Raw genomic sequence first — 23,507 nt, forward strand, 5'->3', positions numbered from 1 at the left:
GTTCCAATGAAATGGGAAATGCTTTAATAAGAACGTTTTTATTGTCTCTGCCCGAGTTTCTAACATAGTTTAGGAAGTGAAAACACGGCTTTAATAAAAATGCAATACTATCGGTTGCACGAAATCCTGTCCCTCGTCCTTTGGATCCGCGGGAGGAGGCGCCCCTCACTCCTTGGGGCCGCTGACCAGGGCGGTGGTGGAGTAGGAGTAGGGGCTGAGCAGCGCGGCGATGGTGTAGTGCCGGGGCCCCGAGTCGTTGGCCGTGAACACCACCTGGGACAGAACACACAGAGCACCGTTTCTCACACAGCCCAGCACGTGAGCCCCGGCCGGAGAGCCCGCTGCAAGTCTGGTGCCAAAGGAATTATTTTTATTTTCTTGTTTGTTTTCTGAAACAGTGTGAACAAAAGGCAAAAATCCAAATACACTGGCAAGCGAAGCCGTTGGAGCCTCATGCAGCCCTTTCAACAAGATTCTTCACTCCCATCTGTAGAATCAGGCCTCTCTCTCTCTTCTTCTTTTTTTTCTTTGCAAATTTACACTAAAGATCAGGGTGGCTTTAGCCTGACCGAGGAAAATGACAGAGATCCTAAATACTCGTGTCCATTTTGCAGGTTTTGGAAAAGGGCAGAGAGAATGTAGAAACTGGCATTCAGTGCCCAGAGGCGAAGAATGGTGGCAACCAACCCCGCTACAGATTTAGAGACCTGGGATTTTATAGCCAGAAGGGAGCCCATTTTACAGATGAACAAACCAGACCTCTGAGTCTAACCCACGTGTAGGCAGTGACAGAGCCAGACTTGCAGTTAAGGCTCCTGTCTCCAAACCCGGAGATCTTTCTGCCACTATTCCTTTGCATTTTCTAACATGAAGAAGTATATTTTTGTGTATCTAAGAAGCAATGAAATTCGGAATAAAAGCCTTACTGGGTTCTATTTACAATACAAGCAGGGTGTGGAAGATCGTGCTGGAGTTTTGAATTACACACATGTGTCGGAGCCCATGTTTTGCAGTTGGGCAAACTGTCTATCGAAGTGTTGTTCCGGCTACTCACACACTTTAGGCAAACTCAGTAGAGCTGACATTCAGGGGCTGGGATAGTCTAGGTGCCCGGAGTGAGGCAAGAAGAGATAAATTTGGTTCAGGAGAGAGATGGAGAGCAGTGAGGTGTTTACTTTCACTTATTCTGTATACAAGCCCTAGGTTGAGCTTTGAACACCCCCGGATAAGTACTTTTTTTTTAAACATGGGAAAAGGAAACCTTGATTACTTGAGGACACGTGAGAAAAAAATCTGGCTGAACCACGTGAAGAACAAAAATAGCATTAGGGCAAGAGGAGGTGAGAATCACTTAAGAATCTCTCTGAAGCAGAAGGGGCATATCTTAAAGGTCAGTTTCTGGAAGCAATTCAGGAAAATTTCTTATCTCTTGTAGTGACATGGGCCTCCAGCCTCATTTGTTTCTTTCCTAAAAATGGTAAATGGCATCATCTGTGCCCCAAAATCCATGAAGTGAGGAGGACTAATAGTTTCAAAGGAAATCTCCTAACTGTTGTCTAATTTGGTCACCTGGGTCATCAGCCGAGGAGGAGTAGACCAGAGCTGAAGGGTAGAGATGTTCTGGAAGGTTCTCATCGGAAGAAGCTGGCAGGAAAGGAACTCATGGCTGAACCCACCACGCTGGGATTCGTGCCTGACGGCTGGTGCTCGCTGTCATTCCCCCTGTCCTCTCAGGCTCCAAGTCGGGCTCTCGGTCCTGCCTCCTGGGTCTTCCTTCAGCCCCTTCCCCTCCATTCCGAGGGCAGGGATGTGTTTTCACCTCTGAATCTCTAGCTTCTAGCAGAGTGCTCAACACATAGAAGGTTTTTATTTTTTAAATGTTTGTTGAATGAATATTAAAAGAGGGAAGGGCAGACAAGGAAGCTAACATCTAATCATAGGAATAGCACATCATGGGCAGGACAGCCCTGGATCTTCTCAGATGGTCTCATCAGGCGGAGACCAGGGCGGACAAGGACCATGGGGAGGCTGCTCTGATGGTGCTCCAGACCTGGGAGTCTAGGGGTGCAGATCTTGTGCTGGGCACCATCTAGACCCTTCACCCACCTAGGATGGGGGCTCCGTGTCTTGCTGCCCAGCTGAGAAGTAGCCAGAGACATGCTTCTCAGTCGACAGTGCTCCCATGGTGACCTGAGGGCCCCAGAAGTCAAACAGGGCCCTACAGTTTCCCTGGCAACCCTGTCTACTGAAAGAACCATTTTCTGGCAACTGAAAGTCTCATCCGTGACTAAGCCAGAGAGAATGGCTCCTTTTCACGCCGAGCTATTTTTGAAGCAATTAGTTGATCTTTAACTCTGACCAGCACGTCTGGATTCTATTTCCATGGCAGCCATCTGTTTGAAATGATGTAAGGAATCACAGGCAAGGAAGAGGTAGGGAGACTGGGCCCATGGATAACTCTGAGGTTCCCACAGCCTCATAAGCAGAGCAACAGAATGTGAACCAGGGATCCCAAGGCGGCTTGATGATGGTGACGATTTTTCCTTGGGCTTCTCATGGGAAGGAAGCTGAGGCCCACCTGAGACTAAACCCAGTCTGGGCTTGGCTGGTAAACATCACTGCTCCTCCCTTCACTAGCCCTGTGACCTTGACAAGTTACCGAGATTCCCTGTGCCTCACTGTCTTCCCCTGTAAAATGGGGGTAATAACAGGACTGACCCCTATGGGCTGTTTATGAAGATTAAATAGGTTTAATATAGAAAACAGTGCCTGGCATGTGGTAGAAGTTTGCTCAATATTACCCACTGTGTTGACATCATTATTTTGAATTTACTGTCTCTCTATATACGCATTGTCCAAAATCACCTACCAAACCTCTGGAAGCCAGATGTATTTTGGAATGAAAAAGTTTTCAGATTTTTGAGAAGTAAAATGATGCATCTGCCTTTTGTTGTATGTTGCCCTTTGTGGGAGGCTGGAAGGGCTGCCTGATGCTAGTAATCCAATATATTAATATTTCTTCAGCAGACAAACAGTCGGATTCAGGGAATGGATGAAGACTCTAAAGAGCGTCTTGTAAGTTCAGGGCATGTTACTAAACGGGTTTTCACCAAACCTAGAGAAAAAGTTTGCTTTTCAGAGTTTGGTGGATTTCTGATTGTAGAAATAGGAAAGGGTCTAGTCCAGTATTTTCCTTCTGACTTTAACACAGTATGCAAAGTGCAAGAGGTGCATTTCCTGGGATTAAAAGCAAACAAAAACAAAAAGCCAGCTCAAGCACCCACATACTCACCTCTGCATATTCGTGGAACGGGTTGATGCCAAGTGCCTTCCAGTAAGACTTGGTGTCTAATTCCACTTTGTATACCCCTTCTACGAATTTGTCATCCGTTGTGAGTCCGTGGAGCTCTCCAAATTCACTGGTTTTCCTAGAAGGTGCAAAAGTCCAGGTTACATTAGGCATAGAGGGAATAAATACCAGGGCAAGGTGACACCACACACACACACACACACACACACACACACACACACTCAGGCACACACATACTCATACATGCAGTGTGTGATAAATATATATATACATATTTTTTTCCCTCAACCAGGTCAGGACAGGGAAACTTCTAGTAACTGTCTAAAATTAACTGACAGGAAATTTGTCAGAAATGCTTCAAAAGGCTCATTAGAGATTTTTCTGTTTTATGAGAACAAAGTACAGGTATGATGTTTCACTTCAAAGAGTCACTGCGGTTCAGGGTTGGTGTTTGGCTGAAGGTTCACGACCACCCCTGGAAGTGGCCACCAGCCACTCTGACTCTGCAGGTCCCCACAACGTCAGGGTCTCCTCTCCGCTGGGGCGGGAGGGTATCTTGCAGGGATCGTGTCATGTGTGCACACACAGAGGGGAGCTCAAAGTACGACGAGAAACCTGTGTCTGACTCGTACATTTCATAATTAATCCGCTTGGTATCTCTTTGCCAACAACAAATAACTACGCACTCTTTTTGTTTTTAACTTGGTAATTTCTGTTTCCATATGAGTATCTGCCAGATAGCTGATGTGCAAAATCGCTCTCCGTTAGACTGTAAACACTAAGACAGATAAACCTGGAAGTGGTCCTTACTGACTCTGACCATTTCCCTCCCACTGTCTCCTCTTCCGGGAAGAAAATATTTCATTTCCCTTTTTTCGTCTTTTCATCAGAAAAAAGATTTCCCACACACATCTGAATGGTTTTGGCATCTCTCACTTCGAATATTCTCTTAACTGCTTCCCAGAGTGTGCATGGCATTTTATGTCAACGTAAATGAATTAACAAATAAAAACTCAGTTGAAACCACACTAAAGGTAATGGTCGGAGGGTGGGGAGTGTACTCAGTGGTAGAGTGCGTGCTTAGCATGCACAAGGCCCTGGGTTCAACCCCCAGTACCTCCATTAAAAGAATAATTTAAAAAAAACATTAAAAATTAAATTTAAAAATATTTAAAAAAGTGGTCTTCCCAATGATGGGTGAAGAATCATCATGTGGTTCTTGGGATTCAACTAAAACCTACAGAAACTCTCTCCCCAGGAGACATAAACACTTTGCAGTATTACTTAGTGCTGAAGGTTTCTTGGTTGTTCATTCTTTTAGTAGTTGGCTTAGATTTACCAATATGCACTTGCTTTGAAATGTCTGCTAGTGGAGGTGAGAAAACTCCATGTAAGTTATTAAGCAGCCGAGGAGGTGTGAAGTCAATTTGGCACCCGGCGGTGGGTGACTGCCGGCTGCTCTGCCGCTGCTCTTTGTATGGAGTGTCCTTCTCTTCTGTGCCCTCTCCTATGCAACTCGGCAGCCCCCAGCCTTGCAGAGTGGATGCTCCACAAGTGTTTGCTTGACAAAGCCCTGGACCCTGGCTGATCCGGATAAACTACAGACAGCCACCTCATCCTCATCCGGGCCATTTCTCAGTTCCTCCCCTTCATTAACACATGAACACAAATTCTCCATCTCTCCACCTTTCCACCACAGGGACTGACAGTTGAGTGTTTTGCAGGGGCTTCGAGGAACCTGTGGACCTACTGAAATTACACACACATTTTTGCATGTGTGTATATGTGCATTTTTTCCAGGTGTGGATTTCCTACTTTTCGTCACTCTTTTCAAATGGTTTGTGACCCACAAAGGTGGTGCTGCAGTGGGGAGGAGGGAGCTGCCCGAAATGCTGATCAGCCTCCTTGTCCCTCCCAGCTGAGTGAGGCAAGAGGGCATCCTTCTTATGGCCCATTTTCAATCTACTTGGAGATTCCTTTTTTTCTTTTTATTGAAGTGTAGTCAACTTAGTGTTGTGTTAGTTTCTGGTGTACAGTATAGTGATTCAGTTAGACATATATATATATATTCTTTTTTGTCTTTTTAAAATTATTTGGGGGGTAACAAAGTTTTGATTAATTAATTAATTTTTAATGGAGGTGCTGGGGATTGAACCCAGGACCTTGTGCATGCTAGGCATGTGCTGTACCACTTATACCCTCCCCCTATATATTTGTTTTCGTTATCAGTTACTACAAGCTATTAAATATAGTTCCCTGTGCTATAACATAGGACCTTGTTGTTTCCATCACTTGTATGTGGAATCTAAAAAAATGACACAAATGAACTTATTCACAAAACAGAAACAGACTCACAGACAGAAAACAAACGTATGGTTACCACAGGGGCAAAGAGGCAGGGAGGGATAAAATAGGAGTTTGGGATTAGCAGATACAAACCACTATATACAAAATACTTGCAGATTCTTTACTGAGTGGTGCGAGCCCCTTTCTCTAACAAGCAGTAGGGGAACAGGCAGATGGAGCCAGATCCCTCGTCTGGGTCGGAGGGGCAGCTTACCCAGAAGCAAAGGGCTCCCAGGTCTCATCAGCAGCCTTTTTGAACACTTTCACACCCACGTTCACAGCAGGACTGCCTTGGACGGCATCCAGGACTTTGACCATCAGAGGACACTTGGATGGACCCTGGGCAGAGAGAAGACAAGTGACAACCAAGTTGGTAAGAGTGACAGGATGCACCCCTTGTGGTGTCAGAAATCTCTGAGCAAGTCACAAGTGCACTTGAATTCCATTTCCAGCAACAGACGTGTCGACAGTGAACGAGCTTCCCTGACTCAGGGTAACACAGACCAGATTGTTCTCCAAGAAAGAGTGGTTTCAGCCTCCGGACACGCTGCGCCCGAGTTGGGGCGTGTAGAATGAGTTTGAAGGGAGAAAATAGGTCCTCTGAGAATGGTTGCTTTGTTAAGCCTCGTCGTTTGAGTGGAATTACTGAAAAGATGTCACGCGCCAAAGACCAAATAGTTTTTCCCGAGAGCACATCAGTCAGTAGTTGCTGTAGTAACTCCCTCTTCCTAGTTGTTGTAAAATGATGTCAGATGATGTCATGACTCACCTAACAGTGTTAGTTAATTCTTCCAGGGGACTTAATAATTAGACATCTGCCTAGAATGTGGTCCCCTCAGCCTTTCGGAGACTAATTGCTACATGCTTTTTGATTAGCGAAAACGAGGTCAACTTCATCAAAGCTGAGCTTCTGAAAACTCAATAGTAACAGTGTCTGCAATGTTTGATCTTCATTTCTACCATCTATCTGGGGAAACTGAGGCACCGTTTCAAACCTGATCCGCAAAAGTCGTAGAGGCGAGCGCCCAGGATCCAAGCCCCAGTTCAGTGAGCTCTGCAGAACTCTGATATTTTTTTTGAAGTTTGAATCAATGATGTTTAAAAATAGATTCTGGGTGCCCCCGGCCCTACTCACAAAAGCAGGAAGTCACTTCTTCAGCTAGAAATGTGAAAGGACTTCAAAGAATCGAACACTCACCGCAGGGCCCGCCTCAGACACGAACACCAGTCCAGCCAGGCAAAGGAGGAACAGCCGGTGGGAAGCCATCCTGCCAAGAACCGGCGGGTCTCTGTGAAGGCTGCTCCCAGCGCCAGGCTTTTATAGTCTCTTGGCCCCAGCCAGGCTGTTGATCCCTGCCAACCTGCCTCCAAACCTGCTGATTCTGATTATTGACTTAGTCAACAAAGGGACAATAAGTAACCCACACAAATATGAACCTTGCCTAGAGAGATTAGCGCGTCAGAACACTCGCTCTATGAAATATTCTTAACGGGTCATTTGACCAACTAGATCCTCAAAACAAAACAACAAAACCAAACAAGAATATTCTCCCTGCTTGGCTGGAGGCAGCCGCATTCTTGGGAATCTGTTTTCTCCCTTAGTCTACTTCTATGCCTGTTTTCCATTGTCTATACATTTTATCACTCGTTTTAGATGATAGATGCAAATTGTAATCATTTATTTCACACGGAATGACATTTGGCTGCATGGGCTTGTATAGAGTGCATCAAAAAACATCCCTGCACTTGTGTATGTCCACGAGGCTAAAGGAAAAACCTCTGGAAGTGCTCCCATTTAAAAAACCTATGTTTCAGCCAAACTAAGTCATTTGGAAGCTTAGTTTAGCAATTTCTCCATGACTTTTGGGTTCTTCTGAGATAAGGTCCTTGACTTAAGGAATAATGACACATGTTAAAGTGGCATCCACGAGCCTGAAATACAGAGAACCAGATTTTTTTTTTTTTTGCAGCTTCTCCTATACTGATTGTGTAGAAACAAGACTATTCAGCTGGCTTTGGTCAGAACCAAATTTCTGGAAGGAAGCAGAGATCACTGTGAGAACTAGAAGCCACGTGTTGGTAACAGATTCTCTTTCTCCTGGCCAACTTACAAGTCTAGGAATTATAATCATTTGATGATTCCCTGATCAAGCAGCAACTCTTGGGTGTGTGTGTGCACAGATGAGTATGTGGCTTTCTCTATGGGTTAAGACAATTTTGTCCTGATAGCAACATATATGTAGGAGATGCAGAGAAGACAGACAAACATTTTGGACAATCACATGTCAAGGGGGAGCCCAGTTTGGAGCACTGAGAACTGGGGGAGCATTCTCATAGCTGACGGTCAGGTTGGAAGAAACTGGACAAGAGATCACGAAGGACAAGGGCTTTCGGGGAGTGGTGGAGGGGCAGGAAGGCAATCCAGGAATATGGAAATGGGCAGGGGAAGACCTGGGGAGAGTGAATTGACCACAGGAAGGCAACAATGAGCAAATCCAGTTCAGAGCACAGCCAGGAATGGAACCTTAGAGCCGTAGAGTCTGACTCTGACGTGGTCCTGAAAAGAGGTTTGAATCTGAAGTTAAATGATCTGAGTCCTAATTCTCTTGCCCAGTTCCCCAGATGACCGTCTCTGAATTATTCAATCTCTCAGATACTCAGTGTACCCATCTGTAAAATGGAAATATCTACTTTTCTACTTCAAAGGACTATTCTAATAACTTTTATTATGAGGTGATATAAAAGCTCTTCGTAGACTGTAAACCACTATTCTGGTGTAAAGTAGCATTATAATTTAGTTCACCTTTGCAACGGAGAGCATCCTTTCTCTCCCATCTTTCATATTTTGTCATCCAACATTCTCCTGACTATTTCCCAATATTTCCCAACGCTCAGAACTTGGATGGAGAATCTGTTTTCTGTGAGTCTTACCATTTGAATTTTCTCTCTTACCCCAAGTCAGACTTCCATCTCTGCCTCTTAGTGCTGCTTCTGTCAAAACCTAGAAGTGTCTCCAGTACACACTGTGAACTGGCAGCCCTGGGCTGCCTGCAGCCCAGACACACGTTACTTTTGGCCTGAGGAATGTTTCTTTAAAAAATTGTGAAATAGTTGTTAAAATGAAAAATTGAGACAACGTTGCATAAAGACGTGGATTTCTGGCCTCTCTTGAGAAATTGGAAAAGAATGTGGCACTAGTCAGCGGACTGGCGCTCTCAGACGTTACAGCGCCCTGGGCTCCCCTTTGCCTCTGAGGTTAGGTCACATTTCTAGCGGCCCTCGAGTGCTTGAGATTCCTCTCCTTACACATGTCCTGTTTCCTTCATCTGTGTTCCTTCCCGGCCTCTCGGAAATGTGAGTTCGAGATGGCTGGTCTTCTGACAGCCATTTGATTGGTGTGTGACATCTTCTTTTCTACTTGCGAAGTAGACCTTCCCTCGTCTGAATGATTCCTTTTCAGACACGCTCCTAGAATCCTTTTCCACCAAGATCCTCCTCCTCTGACATACTCCCATTGGTCAGTGTTTCTCTTCAAATGCAGCGCGCTGAAACGCACACGCGCTTCAGGTGGAATCAGGCCAATACATTGGACTTTGAGGCTGTAAGTGTCTTTGGAAGGCACTCTGCTGTGAGTGATACATCGCGAGTACATCCAGGACTGTAGTAGCCGTGACCGCAACCCCTCATCAGAGCACTACCCATCGGGTCCTCTTGGTCACAATGATCTAAAATCACCATACAGTATCCATCACCTGTGCTTCTGTCATTTATGAATTTTATCTTATTTCATTTTCACAGTTATCAAGGTATAACTGACAAATGAAATGGTAAGATATTTAAAGTGCGTATGGTGGTGATTTGATACATGTATACATTGTGAAAGAATTCCCACCACCTAGTTAAATAACACACTCGTCACCTCACATATTTATCTTCTTTTGTGTGTGGGGGGGTGAAAACATTTAAATTCCACCCTCTTATCAAATTTCAATGATACTATACAATGTTATCAACTATGGTCGCCACTTTTTATATGAGATTTTCAGACCTTATTTATCTTATGGCTGAAAGTTTGTATGCTTTAACCAATCTCTCCTCTATTTCTTCCACCCCCTGGCAACCACCATCCTACTCTCTGTTTCCATGAGTTCAACTTTTTAAGATTCCACATATGAGTGAGATTATACAATATTTGTCTTTTCTCTGTCTGGCCTATCTCACTTAACACAAAGCCCTCAAGTTCCATCCATATTGTTGCAAATGGCAGATTCCCTTCTTTCTCGTGGCTGAATAATGTTCCATTGTGTGGAACACACACAAATCTCCTTTATCCATTCATCCATAGGCAGATACTTAGGTTGTTCCCATATCTTGACTGCTGTGAATAATGCTCCAATTAACAGGGGAGGGGGGAAGGCAGATGTCTCTTCAAGATCCTGTTTCATTTCCTTGGGATACATACCCCAGAGTGCTGGATAATATGGTAGCTCTAGTTTTAACTTTTTGAAGAACCTCCATACCGTTTTCCATAGTGGCTGCACCAATTTACATTCTCATCAATAGTACACAAGGGTTCCCTTTCTTCACATCCTTGTCAGCATTTATTCTCGCTTGTCGTTTTAATGGTAGCCATTTTCACCGATGTGAGGTGATAGCTTACTGTGGTTATCACTTATGAATTTTAACCTAAATACAGAAACCTGTTTTTACCCTGAGATTTCTCCTCCTGTTAATCCCACCCCCCAACTCCATCCTATTGTCATAATCTTATAGTTGATTCTAGAATTCACTGCACGAGCACACCCTCCAAGCCTTGTGCCCTTGGCCATTTGGACTCTCTTGCCTTCTGAACTGTCATTGATCTGGAAATTATGAATAAACTTTGAATTTGAACAAGACAAGGAGGTAGAGGGAAAGTGAAGCAATTCAGAGCAGCAGAAGGATCCCGAATTTGTTGAATCATCAATTATCTTACAGAGATAGAGATGATTTTTAATGCAAAGAAAGAGACAACGTTGGCAGAGACCTGCAGAGCAAATGTGGATAATGTGAAGTGAAAATAAGAGAGTCCCGGGAGACGAAGTTTACGGTGTTTAAGGTGAGAGAAGAGCACGGCTGGGGAGGAAGGAAAAAGCGAAGAGAGTGGGAATGCATTCTTGGTCAAGGGAATGCCTGTGTGGAGCCAGTGGCAATGACAAATACAAGAAAAGCCCCATGGTGCTCGCCTGAGAGGCAACTGTGATGAAAGAGGGTTATAAGGATAAACAGAACCACCCAAAGATAAGCGGGTCTGCCTTTCTGTGTTTCTGGGAGTTTGTGAAAGCTGTTTTCGAAAGATGGTTTCATGGGATCCACCAAGAGGGATGAATTAAGATCGAGGGTCAACACATTCCTGGAGCCCTAAGTGTTTGCTCTAGAGGCTGTGTCCTGTAGAGCGAATTTCAATGGTGGTAAGGATCCAGTGCCAGAAAAGAAAGGTGCATTAGTGAAACATTCACGCTATAAATTTTCTTTTAATAGCCGTGTACTGTTTTTCTTCACGTTCTGACCATGGGGCTGAAGCCTAGATGTTTAACTGAGGTTAAAAAAAAAAAGACCAATTGGATGACGGTGTTTTTCCTTTTACTGCAGAATATGCGGTGGTTAATGAACAACTCAGGACTGCTCTTAGTTTAAGGTTCTTCTGCCCTCTCCCTTATAATGAACACGCCTATTTATTAATTTAAAAATATATCGGAGATGAACTCTTCTTCGTTTATTTTCTGAGGGTACAAGTCAACTTCTAGCCAGTGACCTGCTGACCCTGAAATACCCACTGATGTTATTGTGAGTAAGCTGGTTAGCTGGAGTGGAGAGTGGGCTGGTCAAGTGTTTGGACTTGGTCTCCTGAGGGAGCCGGGGGTGAGTGGGGGTGACTGTGTTTTGGGGCCCTGGATGGTTACAGCCTTAAGAATTCAATTCTGTCAGCTCCCCGTGAGGTGACTGAGCCCTGAGGGTTCCTTTAATGGGAAAACAAATCATGAAAGGCTCATTTTAAAATCATAATACCAATTTAATTAATAGTCAGATGGTTGCTGAGTAAGTAGGGTATTAGAGACAGCCAGCTGGGCTCCACCAGGAGAACCTGATCTCAGCAGAAGCCCCTCTTCCAGTGTGCACAATAGTAGAGTGGTAGTCGGGCTGGTGTGGTGTCGCTGGTTTGGAAGGAAGGGATGGAGGCAGCAGCAGTGCTAAGCAGGGGGAGGCAGAGGGACAGGGTGCTGACGATGGAGGGGTAAAAGTGATTCTCCACTTTAGAACCTGGGAGGCTCTCTGATGAAAGACATAAGGCAGTGAGTCAAAACAGCAGTCAAGTAAACTGAAGGTCTCCTTTATGGGAAGAGCCGGGATTTGAATATTTAAAGGCAGAGGCCAGGGAGACAAGGCAAGTTTCAGCCAAGTCGCATGTCCCTACGCCCACCATGCTTTCCTAAAACAAGGTCCTTCAGTGGATTTTCACCCGCTTTCTCCCCACCTCTTTCCTTCTTTTATGCCTGAAAATGAATTCACATCACCCAAGGTGACACCTCTCTCCATCCCTTGTTCCAGTCGCCACTAAAGAGTAGTCACTTCTTCTTTCTCATCACTCGGGGCAGTGATGACAGTCTAGTTTCGCCGCCACTTCCTTCTTATGCAATAGTTTTGACTCCAAAGGTTCTTGTCATCCGTAAACCCAGAAGTGTTCTGCCAGTCTTCCATCTTGGTCATTCCCTCTGTCTGTATAGGAATGCCCTGCTCTGTTCTTTCTGGCCTGACTCATCTGTCCCCTGATCTCTTAACTCTCTGGGCATCCCAGGAATGCCTCCTGGGCTACCTGTCCAAATGTGAACCCCCACCACCTCCTCCCCTAGCCCACCACTCTTTCTCCAAGTGACATCACAATGCTCAATGGGTCAGGGCGAAAACTTCAGGAGATATGTTTGAATTCTCCCCTTCTTTGGCAGCAAACTTGAAAAAGCAATAGCAATTCTATTGTATTCCAAAATATTTCCCCCATTTCTCACATTCTGTTTCCACAGCTGCCAATGGAATTCAAACCTTCACCGCTAATCCTGCCTTTGACAAGTATGCTTTAGCTGGTCTCCTCCATGCTAATCTATTTTCCATATAATCTTTTCTATAAGCTACTGCCAGATTAATCTTCTTAATGCATAACTCTGATTACTTCACATCTCTCTTCCAAAGCTTTCTCTCACTCCCCACGGTCAGCTAGATGAAGTCGAGTGTCCTTTGCCTGACATTCAGAAGTGGCCAAGTCTTGGTTCGGCTCCATCTCCATTTACTGCCTACAGTCCTTCAGACACGAGCTGGACCTCGGACAGATCCTGTGACGTGTCACCCCTGGGCCCTCACCCCTTCCTCATCCTGCAAACTGCCTGAAGGAGCAGAGCTTCCCAGAGGCTTTTAAGTACGAGAGGCAACCCCCTAGGGAGGGGTGAGACTTGAGGCAGAAGTTTCAGAAAGGAGGCGGGTTCAGTAACCTGGAGAAGTGACCATGAAGGCGACGGTACAGAGAGAAAAGGCCAGGTGAGAAAGAGTGACCGAGGCAGAAATGAGATTCTGGTGACATCAGGAACAGAAAATGAGGAAGAGGAAAGAGCCAAGGACTACGGAGGTATTTTAGCTTGGGAGGCGGTTTAGATGATAAAGTCATTGGCTTAGTGAGAAATATGAAGGAAAGTGAATCTAGCTTTGGACGTGTTGAGGTTAAGAGCTTGCTCTCCAGGCCTCCGTGTCCAGATCACAGTTGGAAATGACAGCCTGGGAGACGGAGATTGGGGGAAATCAGGCTGGAGATGGAGATGCAGGGTCACAAGCATGGGGGGTGGCTGCCGCACTTGGACATCACCATCGGACATTAACAGTAAGACTTCTGAGGGGAGAACTCTGGGGTAAAGCAACATTTAATGAATAATAAAAGCACGAGAAGCCTGAAACCGAGGCCTTTCCTAGGCCGGAGTTACCTCTCTCCTTTGACGTGCTTTGTACCTCTCTCTAACCTTTATGCTGCTCCTCGGAGCTGCCTGTAGTCACAGTTTCTTTCCTGGAGTGTTAATGCCCTGAGAGCAGGGGCAACGCCTTCTGATGGTCTGTGCGGGGCCACACACAGGAAAGGCCCAGTAAATGCTGACACGTCATTCAGCAAAGGAAGGGAGGGTCACCCCCAGCAGCAGCTAGGTTTTGCTCTGTCTCTCAGTGAAGCCACACCGGCATTGCCCTCCACACCCACTTTTGGCGCTTCAGGTGGCAGCTCAGTGATTCCTCCCACTGTCTCCCCTGGGTTATTTTCCAGGGACCTCTGTCTGGCTTCTGCATTTGTTTGAGGACTCGTTTCTTCATTCATTGATTCCAAACTCAAATCTAAAACTCCTTTACGATGGTTCAGCAGGATGGGCAGAAGCCTTTTCCCCTGACATTTCATGGCCTCCAAACGCTGCCTTCTAGAAGTCAATTTCACACCACTTACTGAGCCCAGAACAGATGTGGAAACTGGAGTGAACTGCTTGATGCTGAGTTTTTGGATAAATCTATTGTGTCTTTGGGGTAAAAGGAGAAATTCTTCCTCACCCTACATACTAGATCAGTGGTTCTTAAAGTGTTGGCTCTAGACGAACAGTATCAGCACTCCCTTGTCAGGAACTTGTTAGGACGTGTAAATTCTTGAGTCCCTCCCCACCCCCCATCCCCCGCCTGAAGCACTGAATCTGAAACTCTGGAGTGGACCCCAACACCCTGTGCTTTAGCAGGCCCTCCAGGTGATTCTGACGTGCTCCAAAGTTTGAAAACCATTGTCTCAGATGTGACTCATGCTCAGGAGTGAGGTTGGGCCGTGTCCTCTAGATTCTTGAACAGCTCTGTCACCTCCTGGCTGGGTGACCTTGGCCAAGTTACTTAACCTCTCTGGGCCTTGGTTTATTGTCAATAAGATCAATTTTTTGAGTCAGCTGATCATCAATATGAGTCACGGTATTCTAAGGTTCTGCAAACACCTACAAAGACAAAGACAACACAAATTTCCATGGGTTCAGTTAACCAGAGCTTCAGGGCTGGCTAGACACATTAGAAGGGCTAGGCTGGCTGGCGACCAGGTGCATGGCTACCTTTAGAGCCCCCCAACCTTGCTAAGAAACAAATCCATTTGGCCAGGTGTCTATGAGGCAAATGAGAACCTCCTTGCCTCCCTGCCAAAGTTCTGCGATGAGAGAGGCTAAGCAAATGCCCCATGACACATGGCTACGGTTGAACCAGGGTCCCTTTAACTTGTCTAGAAAGAACTCTTTGCAGATATTAGCAGCTTAGGAAGGCTGACGCATGAACAATGATCACCCAGACTTCAACAGGCGGAAGAATTCCCCGGAAAGTGGCTTGGAGCTGCCATGTGTTAGCTACTCATGAATTCAGCAGAGGAGCTTACCCGTGAGTTCTCCATTTCAAGAGTTTAAGCTACAAGTTCTCTCCGACAATGAGCGCTGATTCCTCTAGAGAAGTAAACCATGTCCTTAGGTGCTTGTCTCATCCACACATGTCCCCTGGAGCACAACTCAGCTTCTGTTCTTTTAACGCACATCCATGCCAACACTATAATTCTTCAGTTGGGACAAATATTTGCATAAAAAAACCAAAATGAATTTATCCATAGACTTTATTGGAGTCATGACTAACCCCACTTGGCCTTCTCCCCACTGCTCAGCTCTGAGAACTGCTCCAAAGTCATCACGAAGACCAGTGCTGTTGCCTGCTGATTTGGTCATAGGCACAGGGGCCGTCAGCTCGCAGCATTCACGGTCTCTCATCCCCATTCTTGGGGGTCCTGTGGGACTGAAGGTGGCCCCCCGAGACAGGTATGCTGCCCCATCTTGCACCAGGCCCATCCTCAAGAGGCCCTCTCCGGCTTGGCTTCCGTCTGCAGCCCTCACCAGCTGTCAGCATGGCACCCGCACTTGGACTCCAAATTGGTGACTCACCGCCCACTTTTTGAAAGGTCACAAATACAAGTAAATGTGACATGTCTGCTCATCTTTGGTTTTTGAAATCTCTTTCTTAGCAGGGCCAGTTGTGGGCATATTGATTTAAAAACTCAGCTGGGGCTCCTGTGTGAAGAAGGCAGTTTGAATTTTTGGTGCCACCACATTTTTTTAAGCCTTCCAAGCATCTCCCCATTTTTTATTCTAGGGCCGTCTCCAGGTCTGTCCACACCCGCCCTGGCTGTGAGGGCTGCTAGGCAGAGAGACAACATTTCTCTCGAGAGGCAATGTAGCATCGTAGAAAACGCACGAACTTTGGAGTCAGAAAATCTTGGTTTGAGCCTGACTTTGCCCCGCGCTAAGTGTTTTACCTGGGTCTTCTTACACAGCCTGCAAGGCTTAATGTCCTTATCTGCTGAACAGTGGTTAAGAATAGCCCCACCTGTTAGGGAGGAGTGAATGCAGTCATGGAGACGGAGCACAGCACGGTGACTGGCACACAGTAATGCATAAGTGTTGGTCTAGTCGCAGGGGTGGACGCGGGGGTTGGCAGGCCTGCCTTGATTTTGCCTTGATTTTGCCTTGATTTTGTTTAAGCAAGTTAAACTTTGGCTCTGATTGTTGTGGATATGCTACAGAGAAGTTGCAAGCCCGTGGCTATTTCCAGGTCCCAGCTTTTAGGACAGGAATCACTATATCATAACTCGATCGGAGACTTGTTTCACTTTTGTCCGAACGCAAATATGAGCATCCTAAAATATGGAAGTCCCGTGAGACTCTGGATATTTATTTGGATATTATTGACTTAGTCATTGCCTTTTGGATTAAGAAGCATGTGGAAATATAAGTAGTTATCATGGCGTTCAAGTGATGGCCATTGATTTCAGTGAGATTCACTCTGCCGGCTGGCAAGCACGCCAGATAGTTTGTGAAAATAAAGGTAGTAAATTAGGTCAAGGAGAGAGAGGAGCTCTGTCACTTCTGTTACTGCTAGGCTGTAAGACGGAACTTCATGGTCTCCCCCTCCTTGCCACGCAAGGATGGGCACCTGAATAATCTGATGGGGGGAGGGTTGGGGGGACCTTGTTTATTGTCAGCTAGAATAGAACTGTTTGCATCACATTTCTAGACTGTGTATGATTGCAGCTCCCAGCAAATAGGTCAAGGGTGACAATTGCATCAGTAGTATTTAAACTTTGCCCTGGGCTTTGAGCTTCTGTGGATTCAGAAGTGTATCTTTGGCAGGTTCAAAAAATACTCGCTCATGTGACACAACATTGTAAAATGATTATAACTCAATTTAAAAAATGTTAAAAAAAAATACTCGTTCAGAGGAACGAACACTGTGGCAGGCTGAGTTCAGGAATGGGGAGTCAGGACCCTGAGTGTTGACTGAATGGGAGAAGATGTCAGCAATTGGTGTGTAGCTCAGTCTAACATGATGGAGAAATTATTTTTCTAATGTAAAAAAATTCCCTGGGCCTGAACTCTTTATGTCTACCTATTTAGGAAAAAAGACGTTCTGACAAAAAAATTAATAAAAGGTCAACAATGCCTTGCAGTGACTTTGTATTTTATAAATCAAGTGTGCATGCGTTTTGAAAAACACTCTTCTGTTTCTGGATGAAATATCAACTTCAATCACCTTTGATGGTTGGGCCAAGGACTGGCAGACCCTGACTACTGTCATTGCCTACAAGGCGCCCTGAGCCCACAGAGGTTGGTCCTGAAGGGGGCGCTCTCGAGCGTTCGTCTGCCAGCGCCTTCATCTTCCACGGCGGTGGCATGCTGGCTGGAGGGAGTGCGATTAGTGAGTCAACACACTTCTCGGGGCAAAGGTCTTAGCTGCACTACTAGGTCTTAGCTGCAAAGGAAATTTCCAGCATAATCTTGTCCTCATGCCACTGAAACCCCTTGCTAGGAGAGGAACCAGCGTTACACACTTGAAACCAGAGGCATGTAATCAAGCGCTTGGCTGGCAGTTCAGACTGAAGTTGACCAGCACGCTGGGGGGAAAGAGAGGGGCCAAGGTCAGGTTGTGGCTGTGAAGGGCCCTGGGGAGGGGAGTTTTTCTAGTGGGGGACTAGAGTAAAATGTAAGTTTCAAAGATCCAGCAAAGAAAGAGGAGACAGAAGGGAGATGGGGTTTCAATCCTGACATTTCCATGAGGACCCCATCTTCATGTTCCCCACTTTCCTTCCTCTCCCCTCCTGACTACCCACCCTCCCTCGTCTTGGTGTCTCTGTTCTGTGGCTGGCTAGGACCCCTAGCTGACAGTTGGGAGGAAACACAAGGCAGGTAACTTCCACAGAAGGGCATATTCAGTCAGCTGCCATGTGCTTCTGGCTTTAGCTGGGAGACCAGATTAAGGTGGGATCTTGGGGAGAGGGACCATCCCAAGTCCAAAACCTCCAGGCTCTCTGCTCAGTGTTTAGGACCCTCAGGCACAACTGCTCTGGAAACCTCTTTGCAGAGGCTCTGTCTCGTTAGTTATTTCCCAGTGTTGCCCTACAGCTATTGCACTGGATGCTTTTAGAGCCAAATTAGGGATTCAGATCCAAACCTGAGAGGCAGCCAGCTTGTGCTCTGACCTGCGCTCATGGGAGGGGGATGTACTGCCTCTGCTGCCCAAGACTTCCTCCAGCCTGGAAGTGGCCTCCTTGTTTCTACTGGGGCTGTACCCACCGGCCCGAGACTTTCTGAAGAGGAGTGGACTTGGGAGCTGGGAGCTCCCGGGGAAGAGGGGCCATCCTTGGGGGCCTGGTGCCACGTTTGCTCGGATCCTTGGCTTAGATCTGACATTCAAAGCCATCAGCTTTTCCTCGTTTGTTCTTTCAATATAGATCTTGGGCTTTCTGGGAAAGCAGTAAAAAAAATGGCACAAATGAGGTTGAGGGATTATCTGGGGATTTCGACAATGGTTGATTCCCTTTAAGGAGGATAATCTGGACTTGAATGTATAAGGGTTGCAATTTCAAGTCTTACATGGGCTGCAGGGGGCCAGACTGGGCGAGTGAAAGCCAGCGACTACAAGGGAAACAGTGTCTACACAAAGGAGACGCATCTCGCCGTTAGAGCTCAGCATAATTGATTTTCTCATCACTGCTTCCTCTTCGCTGCCGGGCTGGAGCTGCTGCACCAGCAGGAAGTCGGGGCTGAGAGACACTCAGAAAACACGGCTCTTCTCAATGAAGACAGAACAGGCTCTCATTCAGAGCTGTGTTGCCGGGGCACCACTGTGGCCGTGAACCTTCTTAGATATTCATCTCTGTTGGCCTCTGGGATTTCCCTCACTTGTTAGCGGGATTCATTGTGCTCTGTTCCTGCAGAGGAAATCTCCTTGGGCCGTCACATTGTATTGTTAAGTTGTCCCCAGTATTTCCGAGCCCCCTTCTGTCCTAAGTGGAAGGTACGTGGGGGCCTCCTGGAAGTAGAAGAGGGGAGCCTGGAGTAAACCACGTGGGCCATGAGCCAGACAGACCTGTGTTCAGCTCCTGCCTTCCCACCCCCTGGGGGAGTGGGGGAGTCTCCCATCCCTCTTTGGCAAAAGCCCTGAGGGTGGGGCTTGGGAAGGATCAGAGGAAACAAGGTCTGGAAAGCACTGGCTTAAGCACGAACCAGCTCTCAGTTCGTGTCTGTTCTTCCCTTTCTTTCCCTTCAACAGCTTCTCATAACACCTTGTTTCCTGGTGCTGTCTTTCCTTCAGCCAGACCTTGATTCTAAAACCTAGACAGCCTGGCCTGGAAGACACCTTCGTCGTCCCCAGAATAAACTCCCACTTTATAGATGAAAAAACTGAGTTTCAGAGAAGTGTGGCCGCTTGCACAGAGCAGCAACCAGCAGGTCTCTGAGGACGGCTTGCCGGGTGCCAGGCAATGTGTGGGGAATCCTTACGACAGCTTTGCCAGATAGTTCCTTTTTTTAATCTACATTTTAGAGATGAGAAATGGAGAAAGATTTGGACAGCTAACCTACACCAGACCACTCAAATCTTCACTGAGGACCCTAGAGCTGTGACTGAAATACACTCTCCAGGCTCCATTGTCTTCCTACTCAAGAATGCCTTTCCAACACCCTGAACTGGGACCGTCTACCTCAAGGTTATTGTGTGTTCTTCGAGGTCAAGAAAAGCCTTTAACTAAATGTGTGAGAGCATTATCTATAGGGAAACACTGAGGAATTTTTTGTTTGAATCTGCCAATTTACTGAGAGTTGATTCTGCACACTGTACTGTGTAATTTCCACGGTATATGTTGGTCAAACAGCCACAGAGTTCATATCGAAGGGCGCTTGACATAGACCTCACTTTTCGAAGAGGAAGAGGGTCAAAGAATTTTGCAGACCTGTTTTACAACTGCCACAAATCATACTAGCCAGCACAAAAGCTTAACTCACCTGTCATTTTAACCCTTTGTTATTGAAAAGATAACATTAGAAAGAACAATACTGGGCAAATTTTTAAAAATGTTTTTAGAGTATTTTTAGAGCGGTTTCAAGTTTACAGAAAAATGAGTACAGAGGACTCCCAGACACCCCGTTAAACTCCCCCACCCCACCATTTCCCCAATTAATAGTGTCTTGCATTAGCGTGGTACGTTTGTTCCAGTTAATGGGCAACATTATTATTACCTGAAGTTGATTGTTTACTTTAGAAGTCACTCTTTGCGTTGTACATAATATGGTTTTGGTGGATGTAGTGGTACGTAACCACCATTGTAGGGTCACACAGAGTCGTTTCACTGCCCTAAACCCCTCTGTGCTCCACCTGTTCAGCCCTTTTTCCCCTCTAATTCTGGGGAATCACAGATTTTTTAACTGTCTCCATAGTTTTGCCTTTTCCAGAATGTCACACAGTGGGAACCACACGATATGGAACCTTTTCAGATAGGCTTCTTTCATATGCGTTTACATTTCCTCCACATCGTTTCATGGCTTGATAGCTCCTTCCTCTTTATGGCTGAATGATATTCCATCGTCTGGATGCACCTCTGTTTATGTATCCATTCACCTACCAAAGGACGTCTTGGTTGCTTCCATGTTTTGGCAGTGATGAAGAAAGCAGATATAAACATTCATGTGCAGGCTTTCGTACGGTAGAAATGGTAGAAATGGTTTTTGATTAGCAGCTGGAATGATTGACCCAGCTTTAAAAATAATCTCAACTTCTCCAGTTACACTTCTTAATCTTAACCAGGTTTGCTTCACCTACCACGCACAGGGAGTCCCCGCTTCCCCAGGCACATGTTCTCTGACTTAAAGAGGAACGACCCATATCCTATAACTGACACAGCTCTGAAGTGTGGGAACCTCTCTGACCCTAAGTTCACCCAAGGTCCCCTTGGTCCCCAGACTGATTAGACTTAGGGGAACTTATTCTCAGAAACAGTCAGCAACCGTGATGTCTTACCCGATGCAAGGACGATGGAGGATTCTGGAACATTGCAGCCAATTCATGACACCTTGTTCACAGGCAAGATTCTTTGTGACTTTCAATCCCATTGCTCCGTCTCCTAAAGTTGGCTGAGGAAAGGACCATTTCTCAGCAGCTGATTCTGTCCAGAGCACAGCTCAGTTTCAGGGGAGCAAAAGCGAGAACTGTTAGACTGCATGTAGGCCAAAGGGGAAATGCCCGAATTTTAATGTTGTCCTGTTACTATTTCAGCAAAGGGGTTGTGGAAACTCATGCGTTTCCCAATCACCCCGCTGACTCAGCCCCATCCTTCCTTTTTACTTGCGGGCTGAGACTTGCAGAAGGCCCATGTTCTGTTTGCTTCTATTTTTACACACCCGTTTCTTCTCCGCTCACCTTTACTTGCCTCCATAGAAAAGAATCCTGCTAGAAAGAATTGCCCTGGATAACCAAGCTAGTGAGGATGGTAATACGTTACTGTTTCAAGCTATTAGGGTTTCATTTTATTATTACTTTCCATTCTTTTTGGTAACTTTAGTCAATTTTAAATGAAAATAAAACGTGTTCCAGCAGCCATCTGGGGAAGATTTTCTTGGGTGATGGAATTAAAATACCTCTTTCTTTAGTTGCTAATATTGGGAATAAGGAAAGAACGGAAGTGAGAGAAGGCAAAATCGAAACGCGGCAGACTCTTTCTAGGGTTACAGATGAAAGAGCCCTGTGGACATAATCATAGAATGTTAATATTATATATAATAGAACGTTATTATTCTAATAAGTCACATGAGAAAAGGCACTCGTATATGTGTCTACATTTATAAGCCTGGGTGTCCAGGTACAATTTAACACTTGGAAATAAATACATAATAAAGGACCCCAATTAGAGGTGACGTTGGGGACAGGTTGGGGCTGTGGCGGGTGGGAGGTGGGCCCAGGCGAAGGGGCCACACTCGGAATAGCCTGACGCTGATTCCTGGGGCAGAAAGGCAGACTCTGACCTTTAGCGGACCTGCCTGCCAAGGCTGCCGGTCAGTGCTAGGACCAGGCTCAGCGCAGGGGCTGGGGATGTGCTTGATGGTCTGGCCCTGTCCCCTGCCTGGATCAGGACATCAGAATGTGTCCAAATGCATTTCATGTCAGAGCTGAAGCCAAGGCTGAGGTCCTCAACCAAGAAGGATGAGCAACAAAATTCATGCACCAAGATCCTGCCTACCTTCTATGGTGAAGGACGTGTTTGCACAAACTCAAGGACAACTGGATGCCTTAGTTATGATTTATAAATAATGACCAAAATCAGAGTTTAGCTTTGAAACAGATGGCAGTGAAATTCTCACCTGTGCCTACAGTGAAAATTCAACTACATTCTCTGTATTAATGACAGCCTGGGCGCGTAGCAGGCTAAGGACTATTTGTTGAGTGCATTTTCCATTGACAGACATTAGAATTGTCACAGTAATTACTGCAGAAGGCTGCCATGCAAACAAATAATTTGATTAGAGTTGATACAGAAGAATGTCTAAGAGTCTAATGAATTTGATATTGCTGCCAGTAGGTGGGACAGGTTTGGTGGGTGTGGGGTGACCCGGCCTGGCAGTATCAGGGCTGGGGCATGTGGTTACCTGGGGTGCAAGGATGCTCTGGGCAGGAATTGAAAGTCATATTTGGAAGAAGAACAAAGCTCATTATTGGCAAAGTGTGTTAATACCTCTGAGGCCTATGATCAATGTAAAAAACTAGCTGGCCAGCAGATCTTTGATGGGAGAAAGCTGCAAAGCCAGGAGTTAGCAGAATCTGACCGGGAAGAGGAGAGAAAGCACGGAGGACCAGGCAGACCATCGGGGTCTTCGCGTGTGGCCCCTGGGTAGGCGTGCTCGGATATCCTAGTGTAGTTTAAGGGTCTGTGAAAGGCAGTGGACTCCTTGCAAAACTGGGAATGCTACGATGGTACAAGCTCGGGGTGGGTCTGTGTGAAATGGAACACCCGAGCGAGACCGGCTCGGACAACACGTGCTCCTCCGCTGACCTGCGAGGGGTCGAGACGTAGGTGGGGGCAGATTGTCTCAGTTCCTCATGGTGCCTCCGCTCTGGGTCCAGCTTCTCTGGGACTCGTGTGACTTACCCTGCAGGCTGTCAAGGTGGCCGCCACCTCTGCCCCCGTTGTGTCTTCAGACAGCAGCCACCTGAGCAGAAGAAGGGCGTCTCTGTTTATTAAGAAGAAAAGCTTTTCCACATCTTTCCCTTGAGACCGTTAGCCAGGATGGGGCCACAAGTCCAGGTCCTGACCACAGGGGAGGGCGGCAAATCTGGTGTCTGGCATTTTTAGCTTTTATCAGCCAGGAAAGAAGACGGTCCAAGGAACGGCAATTGCCAGGGTGAAGGACAGTGCTGGCTGCAGTGTTTTAATGCCTTGGGGTCTTTTAGGTCCTGCTCAGAAAAT

The 23,507-nt window shown here is 46.2% G+C and overlaps 2 protein-coding genes and 1 long non-coding RNA gene across 3 annotated transcripts in view; 2 read left to right on the top strand and 1 right to left on the bottom strand.

Annotated features, from left to right (window-relative positions):
* B4GALT6 (beta-1,4-galactosyltransferase 6) overlaps positions 1–23,507 on the top strand; it is a 124,027-nt gene that overhangs the window by 69,157 nt on the left and 31,363 nt on the right. The window lies entirely within an intron of this gene.
* Positions 20–21,254, bottom strand: TTR (transthyretin). Its single transcript, XM_015239926.3, has 5 exons — positions 21,068–21,254; positions 6,855–6,924; positions 5,871–5,995; positions 3,293–3,428; positions 20–273 (listed from the first exon to the last, which is right to left on the bottom strand). Exons 1-5 carry the CDS (start codon positions 21,157–21,159, stop codon positions 166–168), a joined length of 531 nt encoding a protein of 176 aa, XP_015095412.2. The 5' UTR covers positions 21,160–21,254; the 3' UTR covers positions 20–165.
* Positions 12,317–15,498, top strand: LOC140689003 (uncharacterized). Its single transcript, XR_012063857.1, has 3 exons — positions 12,317–12,760; positions 12,881–13,222; positions 15,387–15,498. It is a non-coding gene; the product is annotated as an uncharacterized lncRNA (long non-coding RNA).

This window comes from Vicugna pacos, chromosome 24 (assembly GCF_048564905.1).
Source record: "Vicugna pacos chromosome 24, VicPac4, whole genome shotgun sequence".
In the NCBI taxonomy this organism is placed as follows: domain Eukaryota; kingdom Metazoa; phylum Chordata; class Mammalia; order Artiodactyla; family Camelidae; genus Vicugna; species Vicugna pacos.